At 44.7% G+C, this 25232-nt stretch overlaps 1 protein-coding gene across 1 annotated transcript in view; it reads right to left on the bottom strand.

The window, feature by feature from the left end:
- The window catches only part of ccdc141 (coiled-coil domain containing 141), a 45218-nt gene that overhangs the window by 12530 nt on the left and 7456 nt on the right, over positions 1–25232 (bottom strand). Inside the window, exons 7-20 of the mRNA XM_035956537.2 lie at positions 24329–24484; positions 22669–23901; positions 21802–21860; positions 21226–21349; positions 20951–21037; positions 19494–19742; positions 18564–18764; positions 17628–17858; positions 13224–13346; positions 12477–12662; positions 8683–8814; positions 3162–3302; positions 1583–1723; positions 47–235 (exon numbers count right to left, since the gene is read on the bottom strand). Coding sequence (XP_035812430.2) covers positions 47–235; positions 1583–1723; positions 3162–3302; positions 8683–8814; positions 12477–12662; positions 13224–13346; positions 17628–17858; positions 18564–18764; positions 19494–19742; positions 20951–21037; positions 21226–21349; positions 21802–21860; positions 22669–23901; positions 24329–24484 — 3252 coding nt within the window. The remainder of the gene's footprint in view (positions 1–46; positions 236–1582; positions 1724–3161; positions 3303–8682; positions 8815–12476; positions 12663–13223; positions 13347–17627; positions 17859–18563; positions 18765–19493; positions 19743–20950; positions 21038–21225; positions 21350–21801; positions 21861–22668; positions 23902–24328; positions 24485–25232) is intronic.

Raw genomic sequence — 25232 nt, 5'->3', positions numbered from 1 at the left:
GGACTTCTGCTGCCTTCAGGGAACCAGAACTACGGCAGGTTCTCACCTCCTCCATGGCCTCCTGCAGTCTGCATGTCATGTCCAGAGTTTTTCTGTGCTCGTTCACACTTCGCTCAAACTCTCCCATCTGCCTCTGCAGCTCGTTGGCGTTGTCGTCCACCTCGCGGGCGACACCTCCGACCTTCGCCTCCGAGCCGAGCCGAGACACCAAACCCTGCAGGCGCCTCCTGAGAGCCTGAAGAACCAACCACAGTCCAGCATCACGGATCAGCACCGAGTCAGAGGAGAACATTCTGATTTTAACCAATCAGCATCAAGAGTTTACTTCTAAACTGTTTCATTAGCTTTAAATGAGCTGCTGCTAGCCCCGCCCCCTTTAGGAAGAAGACTCTCTCTGCCTGACAGATGAATGAGACTTTATCTTGTAATTTTCTCTCAGGATGAACGATCATTTTTCAGTAAATTCGTGTGAATGTTTTTAACTGTTGTGTTTGTTATCAGACGATGTTATAAAATCGGTATTTAAATGAAGCTACTGCTGGTTAGCATGTTAGCATGTCTGGATGAGTTCCTCTGTTTCATCCTGGTTCTGCTGTCTGTCAACAGAAACATCTGGAAATGAGAGTAGCTTTATTGCAGTTCAGCTGGATTAAGATGTAGTTTAATGAGCACAGAGAGCAGGAGAGAAGCTAACAGATGCTAACAGATGCTAACATGAAAACACAGTAACCCTCCCAGTCCTGGTTTATTGGTTTAAATAGTAGAAATAAATATTTGCATATATTAACAGCTTTTATTATTAAAACAATCCAAACACAGAACCTGTTCTGGTGATCTTCACCATGATGGATGTTTAAAGGAACCATGTTGGCTCAAACCATCAACATGTTGGAGTCCAGGGATGTACCGACCCGTCCACCCTCCCAGACCTCCCTGAATCTAGTTCTACCAACCCGTCTATCCACCCCGACCTCCCTGAAACTAGTTCTACCGACCTGTCCATCCACCCCGACCTCCCTGAATCTAGTTGTACTGACCCGTCCATCCACCCCAACCTCCCTGACTGTAGTTGCACTGACCCGTCCATCCACCCCAACCTCCCTGAGTCTAGTCCAGTGTTGTACCGACCCGTCTATCCTCCCTGACCTCCCTGAGTCTCTGCTGCCTCTAGAGGGTGCTCTTACTCTAACGGATGTGGTTTCTGACTCCTCCCACTATCAGCTGATCCAAACAGAACATGGACTGTCCTATAACCTGCCTCCTGCTGGACTTTAATGCTAGATATCATTTAAACGGTGAGTTCTCTGAAGTGCTGCTTCTGTTCCAGGCTAGCAGGCTAACCTCTGGCTAACATTCTAACCTCTGGCTAACAGGCTAACCCCTGGCTAATAGGCTAACCACTGGCTAACAGGCTAACCACTGGCTAACAGGCTAACCACTGGTTACCAGGCTAACCTCTGGCTAACAGGCTAACCACTCACTAGCAGGCTAACCTCTGGCTAACAGGCTAACCTCTGGCTAACAGGCTAACCTCTGGCTAACTCCTGGAGCCTCAGCGTTGGGGGCGGGGCTTCGGACGTACCTGCAGCTTGTTGTGGAACATCTCCACCTGCTGCAGCTGGTTCCTCACAGCCTTCATGTTCCTGTTTCTGTCGTTCCTCTTCAGGTAGTTAAACTTTACATTGCTGAAACGTTTCTTCAGGTGCTTAAAAGAGTCACGAAGCTGAAGCACAAACAGAAGATCAGAAAGAACCCTGTACCGAGATGTCCCCATCATTTATTAATCAGTAGTCAATCATTAACAGAATCTCCTCTGTTCATTAATCATTTTAAGTATTTAATAGAAACGTTTAATTCTGTGATTATTTTCTGGTTTCTTTCCTCTAGGACAGTAAACTGAAGATCTTTGGACCAAACCATTCATCAGAAACAGTTCCTGATCCTTCAGAGATCAGACAGCAGGAAATAAACCTCAGAGATCATTAGTTCTGGAAACAAACCAACAGCATTACATTAGAACCTCAGGGAAGTTCAGATACTTAACCTGATGTTAACCATACGTTGCTGTGATGTTCTCTATATGTTCTGGGGGCGGGGGGGCAGCATGCAGACGGAGCTTTGAATGGAGTATTTTTAGACCCAGCAGGACGTTCATGTCTCGGTGTCAGATGTCAGATCTGTCAGCTGAGGACAGCTGAGGAAACACTGAAGTTAGTCTGAAACCTGAAGCCGGTTCTGACCCAAACCCGGAACGTAAAGACGAGGTAAGGTTCTGTTTCAGCCGGTTAACCCCAGCCTGATGCCCCAGGAACCTGCCCAGCCCGATGTCTACTGAGTGTTTACACAGAGCTAACGTTAGCCACATTAGCTGCACAACATGTTAACACTGAGGAGTTTACTGCTGTTGTGGCTAATGGGTTAGTTTGGGTTAGTTCAGGTTAGTTCAGGTTAGTTCAGGTTCGTTTGGGTTAGTTCTGGGTTAGTTCTGGTTAGCTTAGGTTAGTTCAGGTTCGTTTAGGTTAGTTTGGGTTAGTTTGGGTTAGTTTGGTTGGTTTGGGTTAGTTCTGGGTTAGTTCTGGTTTGTTTAGGTTTGTTTGGGTTAGTTTGGGTTAGTTTGGGTTAGTTTGCGTTAGTTTGGGTTAGTTCAGGTTAGTTTAGGTTAGTTTGGGTTAGTTCAGGTTAGTTCGGGTTAGTTCGGGTTAGTTCTGGGTTAGTTCGGGTTCGTTTGGGTTAGTTTGGGTTAGTTCGGTTTAGTTTAGGTTAGTTCAGGTTACTTTGGGTTAGTTCAGGTTAGTTTGGGTTAGTTCAGCTTAGTTTGGGTTAGTTTAGGTTAGTTTGAGTTAGTTAGGGTTAGCTTGGGTTAGTTCTGGTTAGTTCTGGTTATTTCCGGTTAGTTTGGGTTAGTTCTGTTAGTTCAGGTTAGTTTGGGTTGGTTAGGGTTAGTTTGGGTTAGTTTGGGTTAGTTTGGGTTAGTTAGGGTTAGTTCTGTTAGTTCGGGTTAGTTTGGGTTAGTTTGGGTTAGTTCAGGTTAGGTTAGTTCAGGTTAGTTCGGGTTAGTTTGGGTTAGTTTAGGTCAGTTAGGGTTAGTTAGGGTTAGTTGGTTAGTTTAACAGGTGAGACGGTCACACAGGTAACAAATTCGTCCCTGCTTCCTGCCTCACCTGGATGATGTCATTGTGCAGCAGGTGAATCAACTGCAGTTTCTCTTCCTGTTGAGCCGCTTCGTTCTTCCACCAAACAAACCAAGAGTCCAGACGAACCAGACGAAGGAGGAGCTGCTGCAGATGAAACCCTGGAGCCCCCTGCAGGAGGACAGGGGTACTGCAGTATTACACAGGAAAATACTATGACTAATGCAGTATTACACAATAAAAATACTACTACTATAACTACTGTAGTACTATACAGGAGGACAGGGGTGCTGCAGTATTACACAGAGAGAGTACTACTACTGCAGTACAAGTACACACAGCAGTGTGTGTTTATTGCAGTGTGTGTTTATTACAGTGTGTTCTTACAGAGTGTGTTCTTACATAGTGTGTGTGTGTTTATTACAGTGTGTGTTCTTACAGTGTGTTTTTACAGTGTGTGTATGTGTTTTCTTACAGTGTGTGTTTGTTACAGTGTGTGTTCTTACAGGGTGTTTATTACAGTGTGTGATCTTACAGGGTGTGTGTGTTCTTACAGTGTGTTGACCGATATATTTATGCTCTCAATTATTTTCAGTTTTATTTTGAAGGGCAAGTCCCAACTTCCGATTTTTCCGAAGTCTATTTATATTGCTTGATCAATAAAAGATCTCTCTCAGTTCTGCAAAGCAAGACGTCTCCAGTCGCATTTTATTTTCCTCCATTGAATACATTATCCAGCAATCGTTGACGGGTATCACGCAGTCTACTGCTGCACAAATAACCTCTGACAACAGGTTATGGGCCCAGAGAACCCCACGGACGGCTGAAGACAGTTTGGAGCCGCTGAGAAGAGCGAACTCGGCGAAGAGCTACGGCTGACAGGTTAGCCTAATTAGCTAACAGTGCTACCTCGTGCGCTACTGCTAACACCTGGAGCTAACTAGCGAGCAATGGAGCGCTCAAGCAGGTGGTCAAGGCTTGCTTTCAATGGAGATGAGAAGCAGTATGAGCTGTGGGAGACGAAATTATTGGCCTACATGCGGCTGCAGGGGCTCAAAGAGACAATTCTGAACGAAAATACAGAATTTGACGATGACGAGGAGGAGGCGAAGGACAAGGAGCAGAACGAAATGGCGTATGCAGAGCTGATACAGTTTTTAGACGACAAAAGTCTAGGCCTGGTCATGCGTGAAGCTGCAGATGATGGGAGAAAAGCCCTGAAGATGCTCCGTGAATATTATGCAGGTAAAGGGAAGCCACGAATTATTAACCTGTATACTGAACTGACAAACCTGCAGAAGGGGAGCAATGAAAGCGTGACAGACTTTGTGATTAGGGCAGAGACAATAATCACGGCTCTAAGAAATGCAGAGGAAATTATGAGTGACGATTTACTCATAGCAATGGTGCTTAAAGGGCTTCCAGAATCATTCAAGCCATTTGCAGTTCATGTGACCCAAAGTGAGGAAAAGCTCAAATTTGCAGAATTTAAAACAAGACTGCGTTCATATGAGGACACTGAAAAACTCTGCGCTCAAGTGTCCGATAATGTTATGAAGGTGAACGTGAAGGGGCATGCCACTCAAAGGGTCGAGGACAAAAACAAAATGGCGGACATTGTGTGCTTTAAGTGCGGTGTTAAAGGGCACAAAGCCAGGGCATGTCTGAGAAAGCAGTGGTGCAGTTTTTGCAAGAGCTCGACGCACAGAGACGCAAACTGCAGGCGTCGACCAAAGAATGAACATGCCAGACAAGCTGCAGAGGGAGAGGGCACGTCATATGCCTTCTTGACCAAAGATCGGGGAGCAGACATCAGTCCAGGCCGCGGCGTGAAGATGAAAGGCCTAATGGTGGACACCGGCGCTACTTCCCACATCATCACCGACGAGGCAAGGTTCAAGAGCTTCGACGAGACCTTCAGAGCTGACACACACTGTGTTGAGCTCGCAGACGGGACCCAGTGTCAAGGCGTGGCGAAGCGGCGGGGAGATGCAGAGGTGACCCTCATCGACAGCAGAGGACGTCAGCACAGAGCAACGCTGAGGGGCGCGCTGTTCATCCCATCATATCCACAGGACATCTTCTCTGTGAAGGCGGCCACAGCAAGTGGAGCAGCGGTGATCTTCAATGAGGGAGGAGATATGGTTAAAATGAATGATGGTACTGTGTTTCCTATAAATGTGTTTAATAAGCTTTTCTACCTGTCCACAGCAGACGGAGGTAATGATCAATGCAAAGGGTGTTTTGATTTACAGACCTGGCACGAAATTCTTGGTCATTGTAATTTCAGTGATGTTAAGAAATTGACAAAAGTGGTTGATGGTATGACAATCAAGGGAAAAACAGAAGAACCTGTATCACCATGTGAAGTGTGCATTCAAGGAAAGTTTGTGCAAACCAGAAACAGGGAGCCTGATGCAAGAGCAAAAGAGGTGTTTGGTTTAGTGCACACAGATTTGGCAGGGCCAATAGATCCCATTTCTATAGATGGACACAGATTTTCATTATCGTTCACTGATGATTATTCCAGCACAATTTTTGTTTATTTTCTAAAACAAAAGAGTGATACAGTGAGTGCCACAGAAAAATTCTTGGCAGACATCGCCCCCTATGGGAAGGTCAGGTGTATGAGATCTGACAATGGTACTGAGTTTATGTCCAAAGAATACCAAAAATTAATGCGTAAACAGGGCATTAGACATGAAACATCAGCACCATACTCACCACACCAAAACGGCACAGCCGAGAGAAGCTGGAGGACTTTATTTGACATGGCTAGGTGTATGTTACTGGAAAGCCACCTACCCAAAACTTTGTGGACCTACGCAGTGCAGACAGCAGCAGTGGTCAGGAACCGATGTTTCAACAATCGGACAAAACAGACAGCTTACTTTATGTTAACAGGAAAGAAACCAAATATGTCACAAATGCAAAAGTTTGGTGCAGTGTGCTATGCACACAGGCACGACAAAAAGAAACTTGACGCAAGAAGTGAGAAAGGAGTTTTCATTGGATATGATAAAAATAGTCCAGCTTATTTTGTCTATTATCCAGAGAGTGAAAAAGTGTCAAAACACAGATTGTTAAAATTTGTGACAAAACAATCTCCAGTGTCTCAAACACAGACAGAAATGAACTCGGACCAGGATGAAGATGATTATTTAGACTCTGGGAGATCAAACAGAAGGCCAATTACAAAAGAAAAAATGCAGGATGACCCAGAAATAGACAGCTCTTTATCTGACAGTGTGGCACAGCCAAGCAGTGCTGAATCTTTGAGACGATCGACTAGGACCAAAAAGAAACCCAGTTACCTAAATGACTATGTGACTGAAGTTAGTACTGATGATGACCAAGTGCTTACTAACATTGACTACTGTTACAGACTGGCGTGTGGTGTACCACAATCATTTAAAGAGGCAAAAAGTTCAATTAATTCTGAAAAATGGACCCAAGCTATGGATGAAGAAATGGAGTCATTGAGAGAGAACAATACATTTACCCTAACAGAGCTACCCCTAGGCAAGTGTGCAGTGGGGGGAAGGTGGGTTTATGCATTAAAAAGAAATGAAGATGGCACAGACAAATATAAGGCTCGTTACGTTGCCAAGGGCTACAGTCAAAAGCAGGGCATAGATTTTGATGAAACATTTTCACCAACAGCAAATATGACGAGTGTGAGGGTGTTAATGCAAAAAGCAGTTCAGGAAAATTTGCTATTACACCAAATGGATGTGAAAACAGCCTATCTTCATGCGCCCATAGATTGTGAGCTCTATGTAGAACAACCAGAAGGGTATGAAGTAGCAAATACAGAACATAAGCTTGTGTGTAAACTCAAAAAGTCACTGTACGGCCTTAAACAGTCGGGTCGTAATTGGAATCTTATGCTACATTCTTACCTGATTGACAACAACTTCATTCAAAATGAATCAGATCATTGTGTATATGTGAACGAAAATGAAAATGACAAAGTCATCATAATAATATGGGTTGATGATTTAATCATAGCTGCGAGTAATGAGAAATTAATGAAAAAGGTGAAAATCATGCTTACAGCTAGATTTAAAATGAAGGATTTGGGCAAATTGAAATATTTTCTGGGTATTGATTTTGAGCAGTCAGAGGACTGTATTAAGATGTCACAAAGAAAATATGTGGAAAAGTTACTGGTGAGGTTTAACATGGAGGATTGTAAACCCAGGAAAACACCATGTGAACAAAAGCTCGATCACTCAGGAAATGCCAATCCACTAAATGATGTCGAGAAATACAGAGAAATGGTTGGAAGTTACATTTATTTGTCCATGTGCACAAGGCCTGATTTAAGTTTTGTTGTTAGTAGGTTATCTCAGTCATTTACGAATCCCACAGAAGAGCATTTGGTTACAGCCAAACATGTACTGAGATATCTGAAAGGAAGTACAGACAAAGAATTATGTTACCGAAAATGTGACAAACTAGAGGTACAAGCCTACAGTGATGCTGACTGGGCAGCAGATATTACTGATAGACGCAGCACAACAGGATATTGTGTATGTCTAAATGAAAGTGGGCCTGTAGTGTCATGGAAGACCAAAAAGCAACAAACGGTAGCATTATCAACTTGTGAGGCTGAATATATGGCACTAGCTGCAACCATTCAGGAGTGTTTATATTTGACCCAACTACTGGATGGTATTGATTCATGTGTACATACACCTGCTAAAGTTTTTGAGGATAACCAGGGTACTATAGCTCTAGCAAAAAATCCTGTAAACAGACAGAGGTGCAAACACATTGATATCAAATATCATTTCATTCGGTCTACTATAAATGATGGAAAAGTAGTCCTGAAGTATTGTCCATCACAGGAGATGCTGGCAGATATCCTGACGAAGCCTGCATCACAATTTAAGTTGTTGAATTTTTCAAAGTTTTTATTTGGGTCATGAGAATATTATTTGTTGTAAAATGTATAAAGATGCCAATAATGTGAGAGCAAGTGGGGGTGTTGACCGATATATTTATGCTCTCAATTATTTTCAGTTTTATTTTGAAGGGCAAGTCCCAACTTCCGATTTTTCCGAAGTCTATTTATATTGCTTGATCAATAAAAGATCTCTCTCAGTTCTGCAAAGCAAGACGTCTCCAGTCGCATTTTATTTTCCTCCATTGAATACATTATCCAGCAATCGTTGACGGGTATCACGCAGTCTACTGCTGCACAAATAACCTCTGACAACACAGTGTGTGTGCGTGTGTGTGTGTGTGTGTGTGTGTGTTCTTACTGTGTGTGTTTATTACAGTGTGTTTATTACAGTGTGTTCGTACAGTGTGTTCTTACAGTGTGTGTTTATTACAGTGTGTTCTTACAGTGTGTTCTTACAGTGTATGTTCTTACAGTGTGTGTTTATTACAGTGTGTTCTTACAGTGTGTGTTTATTACAGTGTGTGTTCTTAGACGATGTATTCTTACAGGGTGTATTCTTACAGGGTGTGTTCTTACAGGGTGTGTTCTTACAGGGTGTGTTTATTACAGTGTGTTCTAACAGAGTGTGTGTGTTCTTACAGGGTGTGCTACAGCTGTACAGATGTGGTTCTTCAGGACTGAGCTGGTCTCGATCAGGTTCTGGATCTGCTGCTGCTGGTGTCGGTTCTGTTCAGTAGAGCTGCAGGGTTCAGAGAGCAGCAGCGCCTCCAGCTGGACACACAGCACAACGAGCTACTCACTGATTGGCTGGTTGAGAGATGGCGTTAATATTTCTATATCTGTAGATCTACAGCAGATGATTTCATGTTTGAGCAGCCCTATCGGTTTGGATCTACAGGTGTAGATCTAGAGGTGAGGATCTAGAAGTGTGGATCTAGAAGTGTGGATCTAGAGGTATAGATGTAGAGGTGTGGATCTAGAGGTGTGGATCTTGAGGTGTGGATCTATCAGTGTGGATCTAGAGGTGGGGATCTGGAGGTGTGGCCCTATTGGTATGGATCTAGAGGTGTGGATCTACAGCTGTGGATCTAGAGGTGTGGATGTAGAGGTGTGGATCTGGAGGTGTGGCCCTATCAGTGTGGATCCATCAGTGTGGATCTAGAGGTATAGATGTAGAGATATAGATCAACAGGTGTGGATCTATCAGTGTGAATCTAGAGGTGTGGATCTACCAGTGTGAATCTAGAAGTGTGGATCTAGAGGTGTGGATCTAGAAGTGTGGATCTAGAGGTATGGATCTAGAGGTATAGATCTAGAGATGTGAATCTAGAGGTATAGATCTAGAGGTATAGATCCAGAGGTGTGGATCTAGAGGTGTGGATCTTGAGGTGTGGATCTATCAGTGTGGATCTAGAAGTGTGGATCTAGAGGTATGGATCTAGAGGTATAGATCTAGAGGTGTGATTCTAGCGGTATAGATCTAGAGGTATAGATCAAGAGGTGTGGATCTAGAGGTGTGGATCTTGAGGTGTGGATCTATCAGTGTGGATCTAGAGGTGTGGATCTAGAGGTGTGGATCTAGAACTGTGGATTTAGAGGTGTGGATCTAGAGGTGTGGATCTAGAGGTATAGATCTAGAGGTAGAGATCAACAGTTGTGGATCTATCAGCGTGAATCTAGAGGTGTGGATCTATCAGTGTGAATCTAAAAGTGTGGATCTAGAGGTGTGAATCTAGAGGTATGGATCTAGAGATATAGATCTAGAGGTGTGAATCTAGAGGTATAGCTCTAGAGGTGTGGATCTAGAGGTATAGATCTAGAGGTATAGATCCAGAGGTGTGGATCTAGAGGTGTGGATCTTGAGGTGTGGATCTTTCAGTGCGGATCTAGAGGTGGGGATCTGGAGGTGTGGATCTATCGGTGTGGATCTAGAGGTGTGGATCTACAGCTGTGGATCTAGAGGTGTGGATGTAGAGGTGTGGATCTGGAGGTGTGGATCTAGAGGTATGGATCTAGAGGTGTGGCCCTATCAGTGTGGATCTAAAGGTGTTGATCTAGAGGGGTGGATCTAGAGGTGTGGATCTAGAGGTGTGGATATAGAAGTGTGGCCCTATCGGTGTTGATCTAGAGGTGTTGATCTAGAGGTGTGGATCTAGAGGTATGGATCTAGAGGTGTGGATCTAGAAGTGTGGATCTAAAAGTGTGGCCTTATCGGTGTGGATCTATTGGTATGGATGTAGAGGTGCGGATGTAGAGGTATGGATCTAGAGGTGTGGATCTAGAGGTGTGGATCTAAAGGTATAGATCGAGAGGTGTGGATCTAGAAGTATAGATCTAGAGCAGTAGATTTAGAGGTGTGGATCTAGAGGTGTGGCTCTAGAAGTGTGGATCTAGAGGTGTGGATCTAGAAGTGTGGATCTAGAGGTATAGATCTAGAGGTATAGATCGAGAGGTGTGGATCTGGAGGTGTGGCTCTATCGGTGTGGATCCATCAGTGTGGATCTAGAGGTGTGGATCTATCAGTGTGAATCTAGAAGTGTGGATCTAGAAGTGTGAATCTAGAGGTATGGATCTAGAGGTATAGATCTAGAGGTGTGAATGTAGAGGTACAGATCTAGAGGTGTGGATCTAGAGGTATAGATCCAGAGGTGTGGATCTAGAGGGGTGGATCTTGAGGTGTGGATCTTTCAGTGTGGATCTAGAGGTGGGGATCTTGAGGTGTAGATCTATCAGTGTGAATCTAGACGTGTGAATCTGGTGGTGTGGATCTAGAGGTTTGGATCTAGAAGTATAGATCTAGAGATGTGGATCTAGAAGTGTGGATCTAGAGGTGTGGCTCTAGAAGTGTGGATCTAGAGGTGTGGATCTAGAAGTGTGGATCTAGAGGTGTGGACCTAGAGGTGTGGATCTAGAGGTGTGGATATAGAAGTGTGGCCCTATCGGTGTTGATCTAGAGGTGTTGATCTATAGGGGCTTTCGACCGGGGTGCAGCCCGTTCGCAGTCGGAGCTGGTGCCCGACTTGTCGCCGTTTTTTTGTCTTTCCACCACCGGAGCTGCGGCTCCGGGCTCCAAAAACTGGGGCTTTTTCGGGCACCAACTCGTTGCTGGGCCAGACTTGGCCAGAGTTGAGAGCCGAGCATGTCACGGGCAGGGGGCGGGGTGACATCTAAAAACATCTAAAAAGATAAACATAGATAGGATCATCAACTTATTGCGTGTGTTTAACCGCTAAGTAATCAATGCAAGCATAGTCGAAGCTAAGTAGCTAAGCTAACGCTAGCACGTTTACTGTTAAGTATCCAAACGTCTTTGATAATTACCTTTCTTCTCAAACGTGATCGCCGGGCATTGGAACGGCGACGCCGATGGGTAACCCCTAACAGAAGGTTTTGCTGTTCAGCGATGGCGAGACACACTAGCAAAGCCATGAACACCACTCCAATGAAGTCCTCCATTGTTGTTGTGTGGGTTTCCATACGGCGCGAACGCTGTTGAACGGCTACGTACGCAGTGACGTACACACGTTTTGTAGTGGCGCAATGACGCAGCTCCAACTTTGCTCCTTCTGAATGGAAACACAAACCCGTTCTGGGGCGGCACGAGATTTGAACCAAAAAAGCACTGCCTCTCAACTTTGAACCAACCTAGCACCTGGTGCTCTTTGTTCGAAAGCCCCAGCTAGAGGTGTGGATCTAGAGGTATGGATCTAGAGGTGTGGATCTAGAAGTGTGGCTCTAAAAGTGTGGCCTTATCGGTGTGGATCTATTGGTGTGGATGTAGAGGTGCGGATGTAGAGGTATGGATCTAGAGGTGTGGATCTAAAGGTATAGATCAAGAGGTGTGGATCTAGAGGTGTGGATCTAGAAGTATAGATCTAGAGCAGTGGATTTAGATGTGTGGATGTAGAGGTATGGATCTAGAGGTGCGGATCTAGAAGTATGGATCTCGAGGTGTGGATCTAGAGGTGTGAATCTAGAAGTATAGATCTAGAGGTGTGGATATAGACGTATGGATCTAGAGATGTGGATCTAGAGGTGTAGATCTAGACGTATGGATCTAGAGGTGTGATTCCTGAAGAATAGATCTAGAGGTGTGGATCTAGAGGTATGGATCTTGAGGTGTGGATCTAGAAGTATACATCTAGAGATGTGGATCTAGAGGTGTGGTTCTAGAGGTGTGGCTCTATCAGTGGTCTCTGATGTCTCAGGACGTTGACCATTTTAAAATGATGTCAACATTTTGTTTGTTTGATATCTCAGTTTAATTTCAATCTGATTTAAATTCAATCAGAATCTTTATTTTTTATTTATTTTTTTTCTCACAGTTGTTTTTACACTTTTTATTTTTAGATTCCCTGCTGCTGCGTTGAGCAGCTCAGCTATGAGGTTTTATAAAATCGAAATGTTCTTCTGCAGATGTTCTTCATGCTCACCTGTCCTGCTGTGAGATGGAACCTGCTGCTTAGGTCCAGGATGGATTCGCTCTGCTGGATCTTGTGCTTCACCATCTGATGGAGCTTAAGCAGCTCCTCCAGCTCCTCCTCCGTCACCTCCAGCTGGTTCTGGACTCTCAGAACCTCCAAGCTGCTGAGCAGCTGTTGCACATCAGCATCCAGCTGCTGCAGAAGAACAGAGTCTGTAAGTCTCAACAATCCTTGGAATTCTGTTCAGTCCCTCAGCTGCAGTGGACCAACACTTCACTGGAACTATGAAGCACTTCTAGGTTCTTGAAGGTGTTTCTCCTTCATCCAAGAAGCTTCTTCAGTTACAATAGACAATAAACAATAAATATAAGAACCAAACCGGCTGCTGGCTCAACAAGGACCATGTCAGGAGTTCAGCAGGATGAGAAGTGTTCTACTGGACCTAGACCTTCATGGACCAGGATGGAGAACATAGGACTGATGGAACATTGCAGTCTGCTGGATCCCAGTGAGGATCTCTGCAGAAGATGTGGTCCAATCCTTCTAAACCAACATCTAAGAAACAACATGCAGCTCAGTGGTAAATAAAGCAGAACCACAGATCTTCATCATCGTCATCTCCATGGGTTCTTTAACAACCAGAACAACATCTAACCTGAACACAGAACTGAGCCAGATCAGTCAGAACCAAAGAAAAACCTGAAAGAAGGACCAACATCTTCAGGAACCAGAAGCTCTGAGGAGACGCAGACTCACGCTGAAGTGAGGTTTGGCCTGAATGAAGCTCTGCAGCAGCTTGGAGGTCTGAAAGTCTGAACCCAGGTCCACCCGAGTGCACGAGTCCAACAGGTCCAAGACACACAGCAGGTCCTGTAGGGTCTGAGACACGCAACAATCTGAGACACACAATCTGAGACACGCAACAATCTGAGACACACAATCTGAGACACGCAACAATCTGAGACACACAATCTGAGACACGCAACAATCTGAGACACACAATCTAAGTGGAATTTAGAGGAAATTTAGAGGAAGTTTATGTAGCTTGGAAAAATAGTCTAGTAATTTATAAAAAAGCTCTTGGTAATGCCAGGACAACATATTATTCATCTTTAATAGAGGAAAACAAGAACAACCCCAGGTTTCTCTTCAGCACTGTAGCCAGGCTGACAAAGAGTCAGAGCTCTGTTGAACCTTGTATTCCTTTAGCTTTGAGCAGTAACAACTTCATGAGCTTCTTTACAAATAAAATTATTACGATTAGAGAAAAAATTAATCTGGCTATTCCTACAAATGTCACAGATGTATCATTGAGTACAGATGCTTTAGAATTGGCTGTAAGACCAGATGAATATTTAGAATTTTTCACTCCCATACATCTCTCTGAACTCATTTGAATAGTTTCTACATCCAAACCATCAACATGTCTTTTAGATCCCATTCCAACTAGACTGTTCAAGGAGGCTTGACCTTTAATTAATTCCTCAATGTTAGATCTGATTAATCTCTCTCTAGTAACAGGTTATGTACCACAGGCTTTTAAGGTTGCTGTAATCAAACCTTTACTTAAAAAGCCCACTCTAGATCCAGATGTTTTAGCCAACTATAGACCAATTTCCAACCTCCCATTTCTCTCCAAAATTCTGGAAAGAACAGTTGCAAATCAATTATGTGAACATTTACTAAGGAATAACTTGTTTGAAGAGTTTCAGTCAGGCTTCAGAGTGCATCATAGCACAGAAACAGCTCTGGTGAAAGTTCCTAATGACCTTCTCATAGCGTCAGATAATGGACTGGTCTCTATACTTGTTTTATTGGACCTTAGTGCAGCATTTGACACCATTGACCACAAACTTTTATTACAACGACTAGAACACTGTATTGGCATTAAAGGGACAGCACTGGACTGGTTTAAATCCTACTTATCAGACAGGTTCCAGTTTGTGCATGTCAACAATGACTCTTCTGAGCATACTAGGGTTAATCATGGAGTTCCTCAGGGTTCTGTCTTAGGACCAATACTGTTCACATTATACATGCTTCCCTTAGGCAATATTATTAGGAAGCACTGTATTAATTTCCATTGTTATGCTGACGACCCTCAATTGTATTTATCTATGAAGCCAGATAAAACTAATCAGCTAGCTAGACTGCAAGATTGCCTTAAGGACATAAAGACCTGGATGACCTATAATTTCCTACTACTAAATTCAGACAAGACTGAAGTCATTGTATTTGGCCCCAAACATCTTAGAAAATTGCTTTCAAAGCATATAGTTCCTCTGGATGGCATTACATTGGCCTCCAGTACTACTGTGAGGAACCTTGGAGTTATCTTTGACCAGGACATGTCCTTTAACTCACACATAATACAAATCTGTAGGATTTCCTTTTTCCACCTGAGAAATGTTGTAAAAATCAGGAACATCCTGTCTCAGAGTGATGCAGAAAAACTAGTCCATGCATTTGTTACTTCCAGGCTTGACTACTGTAATTTCTTATTATCAGATTGTCCCAAAAGCTCTCTGAAACATCTACAGCTGATCCAAAATGCTGCAGCCAGAGTACTGATGGGAGTTAGCAAGAGAGATCATATTTCTCCTATATTGGTTTCTCTTCATTGGCTTCCTGTTAAATCTAGAATAGAATTCAAAATCCTTCTTCTGACATATAAAGCTCTTAACAACCAATCTCCATCATATCTTAAAGACCTGATACCATATTATCCTAGCAGAACTCTTCGCTCTCAGACTGCAGGCTCTTACTTGTTGTTCCTAGAATCTCTAAAAGTAGAATGGGAGGCAGAGCCTTCAGTTATCAGCTCCTCTCCTGTGGAACCAGCTCCCAGTTTGGGTTCTGGAGGTGGACACCCTCTCTAATTTTAAGACCAGGCTTAAAACCTTCCTTTTTGACAAATCTTATAGTTAGGACTGACTGGGGGACCCTGAGGGGGTCAGCTGGAGTCTTCCTCTTGGACGTCCCTTAGTTCTGCCCCTAGTTCTGCTGCTACAGGCCTAGGCTGCTGGAGGACCTCTCTGGATGCACTGAGCCCTTCTCTATCTACCATTATATTTAATATATATATATACCATTATTGCATTACACTCACTCTGTTTCTCCCTGTGTCCTTTCTCCGAGTGTCCCTGGTCCCAGAGCTGGATGCTTCAGATCTGAGGTTGTTCTCCCACCAACTGTGGAACTGTGATAGGATGCCACCTGTGCAACAAATCCAGTTGTGACATTTCCTGGCTCCTAAATATTCCAGTCAACTGTCAGCTGTATTATAAGAAAGTGGAAGTGTGCGGAAATGACAGCAACTCTGCCACCAAGTGGTAGGACACATAAACTGACGGAGCGGGGTCAGTGGATGCTGAGGAGCATAGTGCCAAGAGGTGGCCAATTTTCTGCAGTCAATTGCTACAGACCTTCAAACCTCATGTGGCCTTCAGATTAGCTCCAGAACAGTGCTTCAGCAGAGAGCTTCATGGAATGGGTTTCCATGGCCCAGCAGCTGCATCCAAGCCATACATCACCAAGTGCAATGCAAAGCGTGGGATGCAGTGGTGTAAAGCAGCCACCACTGGACTCTAGAGCAGTGGAGACGCCTTCTCTGGAGTGACCAATCACGCTTCTCCATCTGGCAATCTGATGGACCAGTCTGGGTTTGGCTGTTGCCAGGAGAACCGTACTTGTGGGACTGCATTGTGCCAAGTGTAAAGTTTGGTGGAGGGGGGATTATGGTGTGGGCTTGTTTTTCAGGAGCTGGGCTTGGCCCCTTAGTTCCAGTGAAAGGAACTCTGAATGCTTCAGCATACCAAGACATTTTGGATAATTCCATGCTCCCAACTTTGTGGGAACAGTTTGGAGCTGGTCCCTTCCTCTTCCAACATGACTGTGCACCAGTGCACAAAGCAAGGTCCATAAAGACATTGATGACAGAGTCTGGTGTGGATGAACTTGACTGCCTGCACAGAGTCCTGACCTCAACCCCATAGAACACCTTTGGGATGAATTAGAGTGGAGACTGAGAGCCAGACCTTCTGGTCCAACATCAGTGTGTGACCTCACAAATGCGCTTCTGGAAGAATGGTCAAAAATTCCCATAAACACACTCTTAAACCTTGTGGACAGCCTTTCCAGAAGAGTTGAAGCTGTTCTAGCTGCAAAGGGTGGACCGACATCATATTGAACCCTATGGATTAGGAATGGGATGTCACTTACGTTCATATGCAAGTCAAGGCAGGTGAGCGAATACTTTTGGCAATATAGTGTACTTTGCATGTATCGTCTGTCTTGTCATGCATGTATCAAATTGTGTGTTTTATGGTCCTTGCGCCCCCCCACCCCCTTCCCTCCTCCTCTACCTCTTCCCCTCTATCTCTACCTCTCTACCTCTACCTCCATCCCTCTATCTCTACCTTTCTACCTCTTCTGTCCCTCTCAACCCGTCCGGCCAGCAGCAGATGGTTCCCCCACATTAGAGCCGGGTTCTGCTTGAGGTTTTTTTCCCTGTTAAAAGGGTGTTTTCCTGCCACTGTCTCCTTAGGGCTGCTCTGGGGTTCAGGCATATAGGTTCTGTAAAGCGTCTTGAGACAGTTTGACTGTAATTGGCGCTATATAAATAAAATTGAATTGAATTGAATTGAATTGAATTGAATTGAGACACACAACATCTGAGACACAATCTGAGACACACAACATCTGAGACTGTTAGAAGAATTATACTTACATTCATTGTGGTTATCATTGAATGACTGTAAAGGTATCTCTATGCATATGCAAGCACTTTTTGTTGAGAACTACATGTACATTTTAAACTGTAATCTGTATGTACTCACAGTAGAAACTGAGAACAGGGTTGACCTGTTCCATATGATAATACAAATGACACTTTCTCTGTTAACATATCTTATGCTGATGCGTGATGCCGCCCCTATGTTACATGACTGGTTAAAACAAATAAAAAGACGCAGGGAAGATACAGACTCTTCAGAGAAGGAAGGCTGTCGCAGCACTGCATACAACAGTGCATGCAGTCTCTACCTCCCCTTGCGGCAAGTAAAAGATCTGAGCTCGTGAGTACTGTCTTTCCTTCCTGTGCTGTGCGTGTGTATTTTTCATGTTTAAACCCAACAGACACGCAATGTGTTTTTTCCGTACCTTCCTCAGTCTGTCCTCGTATCCCCTGCAGATCTTCTTTTCATCCTTCAGCTGGTCCTGGTTCTTCAGCTGATCCTGGTTCTTCAGCTGGTCCTGGTTCTTCAGCTGATCCTGGTTCTTCAGCTGATCCTGGTTCTTCAGCTTCATCACATCTCGTTTTGTTTCGTTGAGTTGCTTCATTTTCTGTTTTATCACCAAAACCACCGACTGATTGAAGGTCGAGTCCGACTCCTGAAACATGCAGCTCCACATCTCAGTTTATCTCATTCAGAACATCTCGTTTCATGTCATTCATCTCAGTTTATCTCATTCAGAACATCTCGTTTCATGTCATTCATCTCAGTTTATCTCATTCAGAACATCACGTTTCATGTCATTCATTTCATGTGCTGTCATTTATGTCATTTAACATCATGTTGTTGGATCTCATCTCATTTCTGTCGTATAATCTTGTAAATTTGCATCATTTAATCAAAACATGTAACATCATGTCAGAACTTTCTAACACTAAAAATAACATTGTCTGGTTATCTGGAATAAAATCATTTGATTTCATCCAGCATCATCGTAGCAGAATCACCTGATGTCACCTTATGTCATTATGTCACCCGATGTCATGATGTCATCCGATGTCATGATGTCACCTTATGTCATGATGTCACCTGATGTCACCTGATGTCACCTGATGTCATGATGTCACCTGATGTCATGATGTCACCTGATGTCACCTAATGTCATGATGTCACCTGATGTCATGATGTCATCCGATGTCATGATGTCACCTTATGTCATGATGTCACCTGATGTCATGATGTCACCTGATGTCATGATGTCACCTGATGTCATGATGTCACCTGATGTCACCTAATGTCATGATGTCACCTGATGTCACCTGATGTCATGATGTCATCATAATGGAGGCGGCAGGCTGGTTACCATGGTGACAGCATGGATACAGCTGTTTCCCAGTTCCTGAGCAGTGATGAGCCTCTGCAGCCTCTCATCCCAGCAGACGGCGACTTTATTCTTCTCTGGTGACCTACTGGTCAACCTCACTTCCTGTTCCTCCTCTTCCTTCTCTTCCTCCTTCAGCTGCTTCTTGTAGACCGCCATCTGTTCCTCCATCTCCTCCTCCACCTGCAGGACAGAAGCACTGTTTGCTGAAACACAAAACCTTCATCAGCGGTACCTTCATTACAGGTACATTCCTCTGACTCAGCAGATGGAACTGCAGGTTCCACCCCTTCATCCGTCTTCATGTTACTGATTTTAGATCCACGTCTCTACAGAGAACCAGGTTCCCTTGAAGCAGAGCCCTGAGGAGCAGAACGTTCTACGTTCTGTATCAGTGGAGAACAGTATGATTTATGAGACCAAAGTCTCATTTAGCTCCATCAGCTGTATTTAATTTGTTTTAGTGACTAATCAATTATTGATCAATAATCTAGTCGATGATCAGTTAAAAGATTGTTTAACACTTTATGAAGAAACAGAGACACTAGGTGGCGCTAATAAATGTAATAATACCACGATACTGGGCCAGAACCACCTGTTCTAGTCCAGCAGCCATACAGATACTGGATGGACCGGTACTGGGTCTACTGGTACTGGGTCCACTGGTTGTGGACTGGTTCTGCATTGGTTCTGGGCTGGTTCTGTACTGGTTCTGGGTCTACTGCTTCTGTACTGGTTCTGGGCTGGTTCTGGACTGGTTCTGCATTGGTTCTGGGCTGCTTCTGTACTGGTACTGTGTCTACTGGTTCTGGACTGTTTCTGGACTGGTTTTGGGCTGGTTCTGTACTGGTACTGGGTCTACTGCTTCTGTACTGGTTCTGGGCTGGTTCTGGACTGGTTCTGGTGCTCTACCTGCTGTGTGGTCCTCAGGAACATGACCAGCGGTTCCAGCTGCTGCAGCTTTGAGGTGATTCTGCTGTTCAGACTCTGCAGGTCCTTCAGAACCACATGGACCCGACCCATTGGCCTGGATGAAGGTGGACTAGTTCTGGTGCTGCCCCTCTTCAGCTGCTCCGTCAGAGCCTTCAGAGGCAACAGCTTCCTGCTGGTTCTGAGCTGATCCAGACTCTGCTGCAGGTTCTCTGCTTCACGAGCTGCAGCCTGGAGACAAACAGAACCTGAAGTTTGGAACCTCATTTAGACGTCCTCCTACAGCTGAGGAGCAGAGGAGAGAGAAGAAGTCTGGAACCATGGAGACAGAAAAACATCTACAGGATGAGGAGACATGAAGGTTCCAGGATTTAACATCCATCATCTAGACATCAGATACATTAACCCTCACTAGGTTCACCTGGACAGGTAACAGTCTATCACAGGGCTACACATAGAGACAAACAATCACACATACAGACAGTTTAGAATCACCAGTTAACCACAGCATGTTTCTGGACTGTGGGAGGAAGCTGGAGAACCTGGAGAACCCAGCAGGGAGAACATGGAGACTCCATGCAGAAAGAGCAGAACCAGAAGCAGAACCAGAACCTGGCCGAGACCTGAACCGGGGATCTTCTAGCTGAGAGGTGACAATTCTAACCACTGATCCACTGTGCAGCCCCAGGATTTAACATTGATGTAAAATTCATAAAGTAATGTTTCTTTATTTCCTGGTTTCCATCTTTGAGTCCTCCAGACAGAAGATCTCTGGGTTCTCCTTCATGATGTTCTGGTTCCTCAGAGCTGCAGGACTTTTAAAGGAACCACAGTGAAGAAGAACGAGACAGAAACTGTTCAGTACTGGTTCCCTGAGTTCAGCCTGTCAGACAGAGAGCATTTGGACTGACGGTGGAGGTCACTGTACCTGGACCAGGTGTGTGTCCAGGTGTGTTTACCTGAGTCAGTGTGACCAGGTGTGTGTCCAGGTGTGTTTACCTGAGTCAGTGTGACCAGGTGTGTGTCCAGGTGTGTTTACCTGAGTCAGTGTGACCAGGTGTGTGTCCAGGTGTGTTTACCTGAGTCAGTGTGACCAGGTGTGTGTCCAGGTGTGTGTCCAGGTGTGTTTACCTGAGTCAGTGCATCCAGGTGTGTGTCTAGGTGTGTTTACCTGAGTCACTGTGTCCAGGTGTGTGTCTAGATGTGTTTACCTGAGTCAGTGTGTCCAGGTGTGTGTCTAGATGTGTTTACCTGAGTCAGTGTGTCCAGGTGTGTGTCTAGGTGTGTTTACCTGAGTCAGTGTGTCCAGGTGTGTGTCTAGATGTGTTTACCTGAGTCAGTGTGTCCAGGTGTGTGTCTAGGTGTGTTTACCTGAGTCACTGTGTCCAGGTGTGTGTCTAGGTGTGTTTACCTGAGTCAGTGTGTCCAGGTGTGTTTACCTGAGTCAGTGTGTCCAGGTGTGTGTTCAGAGTGTGTTGGGCTGCACTCAGTCCTCCTCCACAGCTGGTGGACATCAACCTTCTGACCTGTAGCAGAAACATGTTCTATTGAGAACCTTCACACTGACTCACATTAAACAGAAACATTTAAAGTAACGCTACTTTTTAAAGAGTATTTTTACTGAAGTACTTTTACTCAAGTACTTTTATAAGAGTATTTTTAATGGAGTACTTTTCTCACAGTGACATTAAGCTCCTCTAAAGGAAACCTTCACCTCTTCTGCTAGATGTTCAAATGATGACAGCAGCCTCTGATTGGTCCGGAGGATGTGGTGGGCGGAGTCTGCTCCACTTGTGGTGTCCTTTCCCAGCATGCTCTGCTGCTCTGCCATCTGCCCACTACCAACGAAGACGAACCGATGCATTATGGGATGTACAGGTGTGATCACCTGATGTCTCCTTCAGTTCTACAGTTCAGTTCCTTCAGCAGCGATCAGGTTAAAACTACAAACCTGATATGTTCTACATGGACCATCTAAAACCTGCTGCTGAATGTCTACTCATCTTCTACATGCAGAACGATGAGGAGCAGCAGACCATTCTACACATCAACAGAACATACATGAAGCTCTGCAGCAGGTTCCTCAGATCTCTGTGGAACATTTAGATCATCTACTGATAAACTCATTGTATATTTCCAGTCCATCGGTTGAAGACCAGTTACAAATGCAGTCCCAACATGTCTTCTTGGTGCCTTCATCTATGTGAGAAGAATGTTTGTTGTGTCTGACAGATAACCTGATAAACTGTCCTGACAGTGGAGACATCCCATAATACAGGTGTGTTCTAACCTGGTGGTGTCTCCAGCAGCAGGTCGGTTCTGCTCTGTCTCTTCTCTGAGCTCTCCGTCCTGAAACATCAGGGAGTTAAACTGGATGAAGAGGAACTCAGACAAAATGTTTGGTTTTTAATCAATGAATAAAAATAAAGACAATAAATATTAAACATCTGCAGGAAGCATCTGATCCTGAATAAAACACTTCAGCTATCAGAGACCAGCTGTAGTTCCTGGTTGTTCCACCAGGTGGAGTCTCTTCCTGTTTAATCCTGTAGAGACCAGAGGAGGTTAAAGCAGAGAGCATTGTGGGAGTTTAGCAGCAACGGGCACCATGACAAAGACTAATGAGGAGGTTCATGATCCCCAACCAGAACTCTGGGGTTTTAGATGAACTGGGACCACTAGAGATCCTGGATCTCTGATGGATCAGAACTGACTGAGGAACCAACCAGGAGTCTGTTAATGAAACAGAATAAATGTTTGTACATTAAAGCAACAATCCTGGAGGTGTGAAGATCACGTTTCTACCAGCAGGAGGCTGAGATCTGATACCGATCAGGTACAGGATCCTCTGACTGACCCAGATCCTGGTCTGTGGTTTAGACCGGATCACGATGATAAAAGCACTAAACAGAAGAACTCAGGGGAGTTTCCTGGAGAAACTGCAGCTGGTTCTTACAGAGAGAAGAAGGACTTGGTGCTGGAACACCTGAACAGGTGGAACAGAACACAGGTGGTCCTCCAAAGCTTCAGGAGAACCTGGACAACAACCAGAAAAAAGTCCACTTCCTCCTGAAGCTCTGAGGAACCAGTCCATGTGTTCAGGTAAACTGAGCCTGGTTCTGGCTGCTGATTGGTCGAAGGTTCTTCAGGTGCTTACCTCTGATCCTACCTTCAGGTCTCTGATCTCCCATCTGAACCCAGACTTCATGTCAGATTTGGGTCCGGGCTGAACATCTGAGCTGGATCTGGGCTTCAGGACTGATGTGGAGCAAACCTGGAAGTCACTGGTGTCCTCTAATCTGGATCCAGGTTTAAGATCATCTGATCCAGATCCAGGTTTTAGGTTTCTAGTCTCCACTGATATAGATTCAGGCTCCAGATCTGATCCATATCCTGGCTGCACATCTGAACTGGGTTTTAGAACTAATCTGGATCCAGACTGAAAGTCTTTGTTCTTCTCTGATCTGGATCTGAGCTGAACCTCTAATGCAGAATGCAGTAGGACATCTTTGGTCACTGGTCTGGATCTAGAATGAAGGTCTCTGGTATCTTCTGGTCTGGATTCAGTCTGCAGGTCTTCAGTATCTTCTGGTCTGGATCCAGGCTGCAGGTCTCTGGTCTCCTCTAATGCAGAGTTAGACCTCAGGTCTAATCTGGATCCTGGCTTTATGTTTGTGTCCTCTGATCTGGCCTCTGCCAGCAGGTCTGAGCTGGATCTGGGTTGGAGGTCTTTGGTTCTCCATGATCTGGATCTACACTCCTGGTTTTTGGTCTTTTCTGATCTAGATTCAGGCATCAGGTCTGATCCAGACCTTGTCTGAAGGTCTACCAGCGGTTCTGATCTGGATCCAGACTTCATGTTTAGTCTTAATCTGGACCATTGGTTTTGGGTCTCGTCAGGTCTAGATCCAGGTTTTAACTCTACTCTGGATCCATCTGATCCTAATTCTGGTTGGACTTCTGCAGTCTCCTCTGATCTGGATCCAGTCTGCAGGTCTTTAGTGTTCTCTGATCCAGATCTAGGTTTCAGATCTTCCATGTCCTCTGATTTAGATCCTGACTTCATGTGTAATGTGGATTCTGGTTTCAGGTCTGATCTAGATCCAGTTTTCAGGTTTAATCTTAATCTGGACCACAGGTTTTGGGTGTCATCTGGTCTGGATCCAGGTTTTAGCTCCACTCTTGGTACAGGCTGCAGGTCTGGATCTGAAGTCTTTGATCTGAATGTGGGTTTCAGGTCTGCACTCGATTCAGCCGTCAAGTTTCTGGTTTCTTCTGATCTGGATCCTGGTTTCTGGTCTGATCCGGTCTCTAGCTGCAGGTCCATGGTTTCTTCTGATCTGGACCCAGACTGGTGGTTCTGGTCCAGGTTCTCAGGTGGACTCAGCTGCTTTTAACAACAGAACAACAGAAAGTCGTTTTGATTCATTTCTTGTTATTTTTTATGTAATTTTTAGTTTCATCTCGTTTTCATCAGATTTTTTCAGCTGTTTTTAAATTTCCTTTTTAATAATTTATTCTGTATTTTAAAGTTTCTCTTGCTGTGGATAAATAAAAATCTAAACGTTGGTCTCGGAATATTTTTAAAAGCGGCCGTCAGACATTTATTTTTATCATTAGAAGCTGAACTCTATCCGGACGCTGACAGTCAGACCGATGATCTGCTGATGGACCGACATGTGACCTCCAGAACCACACGGTGCTGAGCCAACTGCTGCTGGAAGACCTCGACCAATCAGAGCTGCTGTGTGGACGCCACAGAGCTCCTATTGGTTCTGGAGACCAACAGCAAAATGAAGCTGCTTCTAGTTCCTTACTTCAGAACCGGTTCTTTTGGACTCTCCTGGGTTCTGGTTCTGTTGCAGCTGCATTCGGACCGCCTGTTCTGCTCTCTGCCTCCGGTCCTGCAGTGTCTCCAGCAGCTGGTCCAGCCTGAGCGCCACCTCGCTGCTGTACTGGGAGCTCTGGGAGTTCTGGGAGGAGAACCAGCATCAGCACATGAACACCTAACGGTTCTAACGGAGAACATGGAGGATCTGAGACCATCTGGATCAACAGAAACTACACTATATTGCCAAAAGTATTCGCTCACCTGCCTTGACTCGCATATGAACATAAGTGACATCCCATTCCTAATCCATAGGGTTCAATATGACGTGGGTCCACCCTTTGCAGCTAGAACAGCTTCAACTCTTCTGGGAAGGCTGTCCACAAGGTTTAGGAGTGTGTTTATGGGAGTTTTTGACCATTCTTCCAGAAGCGCATTTGTGAGGTCACACACTGATGTTGGACCAGAAGGTCTGGCTCTCAGTCTCTGCTCTAATTCATCCCAAAGGTGTTCTATGGGGTTGAGGTCAGGACTCTGTGCAGGCCAGTCAAGTTCATCCACACCAGACTCTGTCATCCATGTCTTTATGGACCTTGCTTTGTGCACTGGTGCACAGTCATGTTGGAAGAGGAAGGACCAGCTCCAAACTGTTCCCACAAAGTTGGGAGCATGGAATTGTCCAAAATGTCTTGGTCTGCTGAAGCATTCAGAGTTCCTTTCACTGGAACTAAGGGTCCAAGCCCAGCTCCTGAAAAACAAGCCCACACCATAATCCCCCCTCCACCAAACTTTACACTTGGCACAATGCAGTCCCACAAGTAAGGTTCTCCTGGCAACAGCCAAACCCAGACTGGTCCATCAGATTGCCAGATGGAGAAGCGTGATTGGTCACT

The sequence above is a fragment of the Amphiprion ocellaris genome, chromosome 11 (genome assembly GCF_022539595.1).
Source record: "Amphiprion ocellaris isolate individual 3 ecotype Okinawa chromosome 11, ASM2253959v1, whole genome shotgun sequence".
Taxonomy (NCBI): Eukaryota; Metazoa; Chordata; class Actinopteri; family Pomacentridae; genus Amphiprion; species Amphiprion ocellaris.
This window is presented reverse-complemented; position numbering and strand designations above follow the sequence as displayed.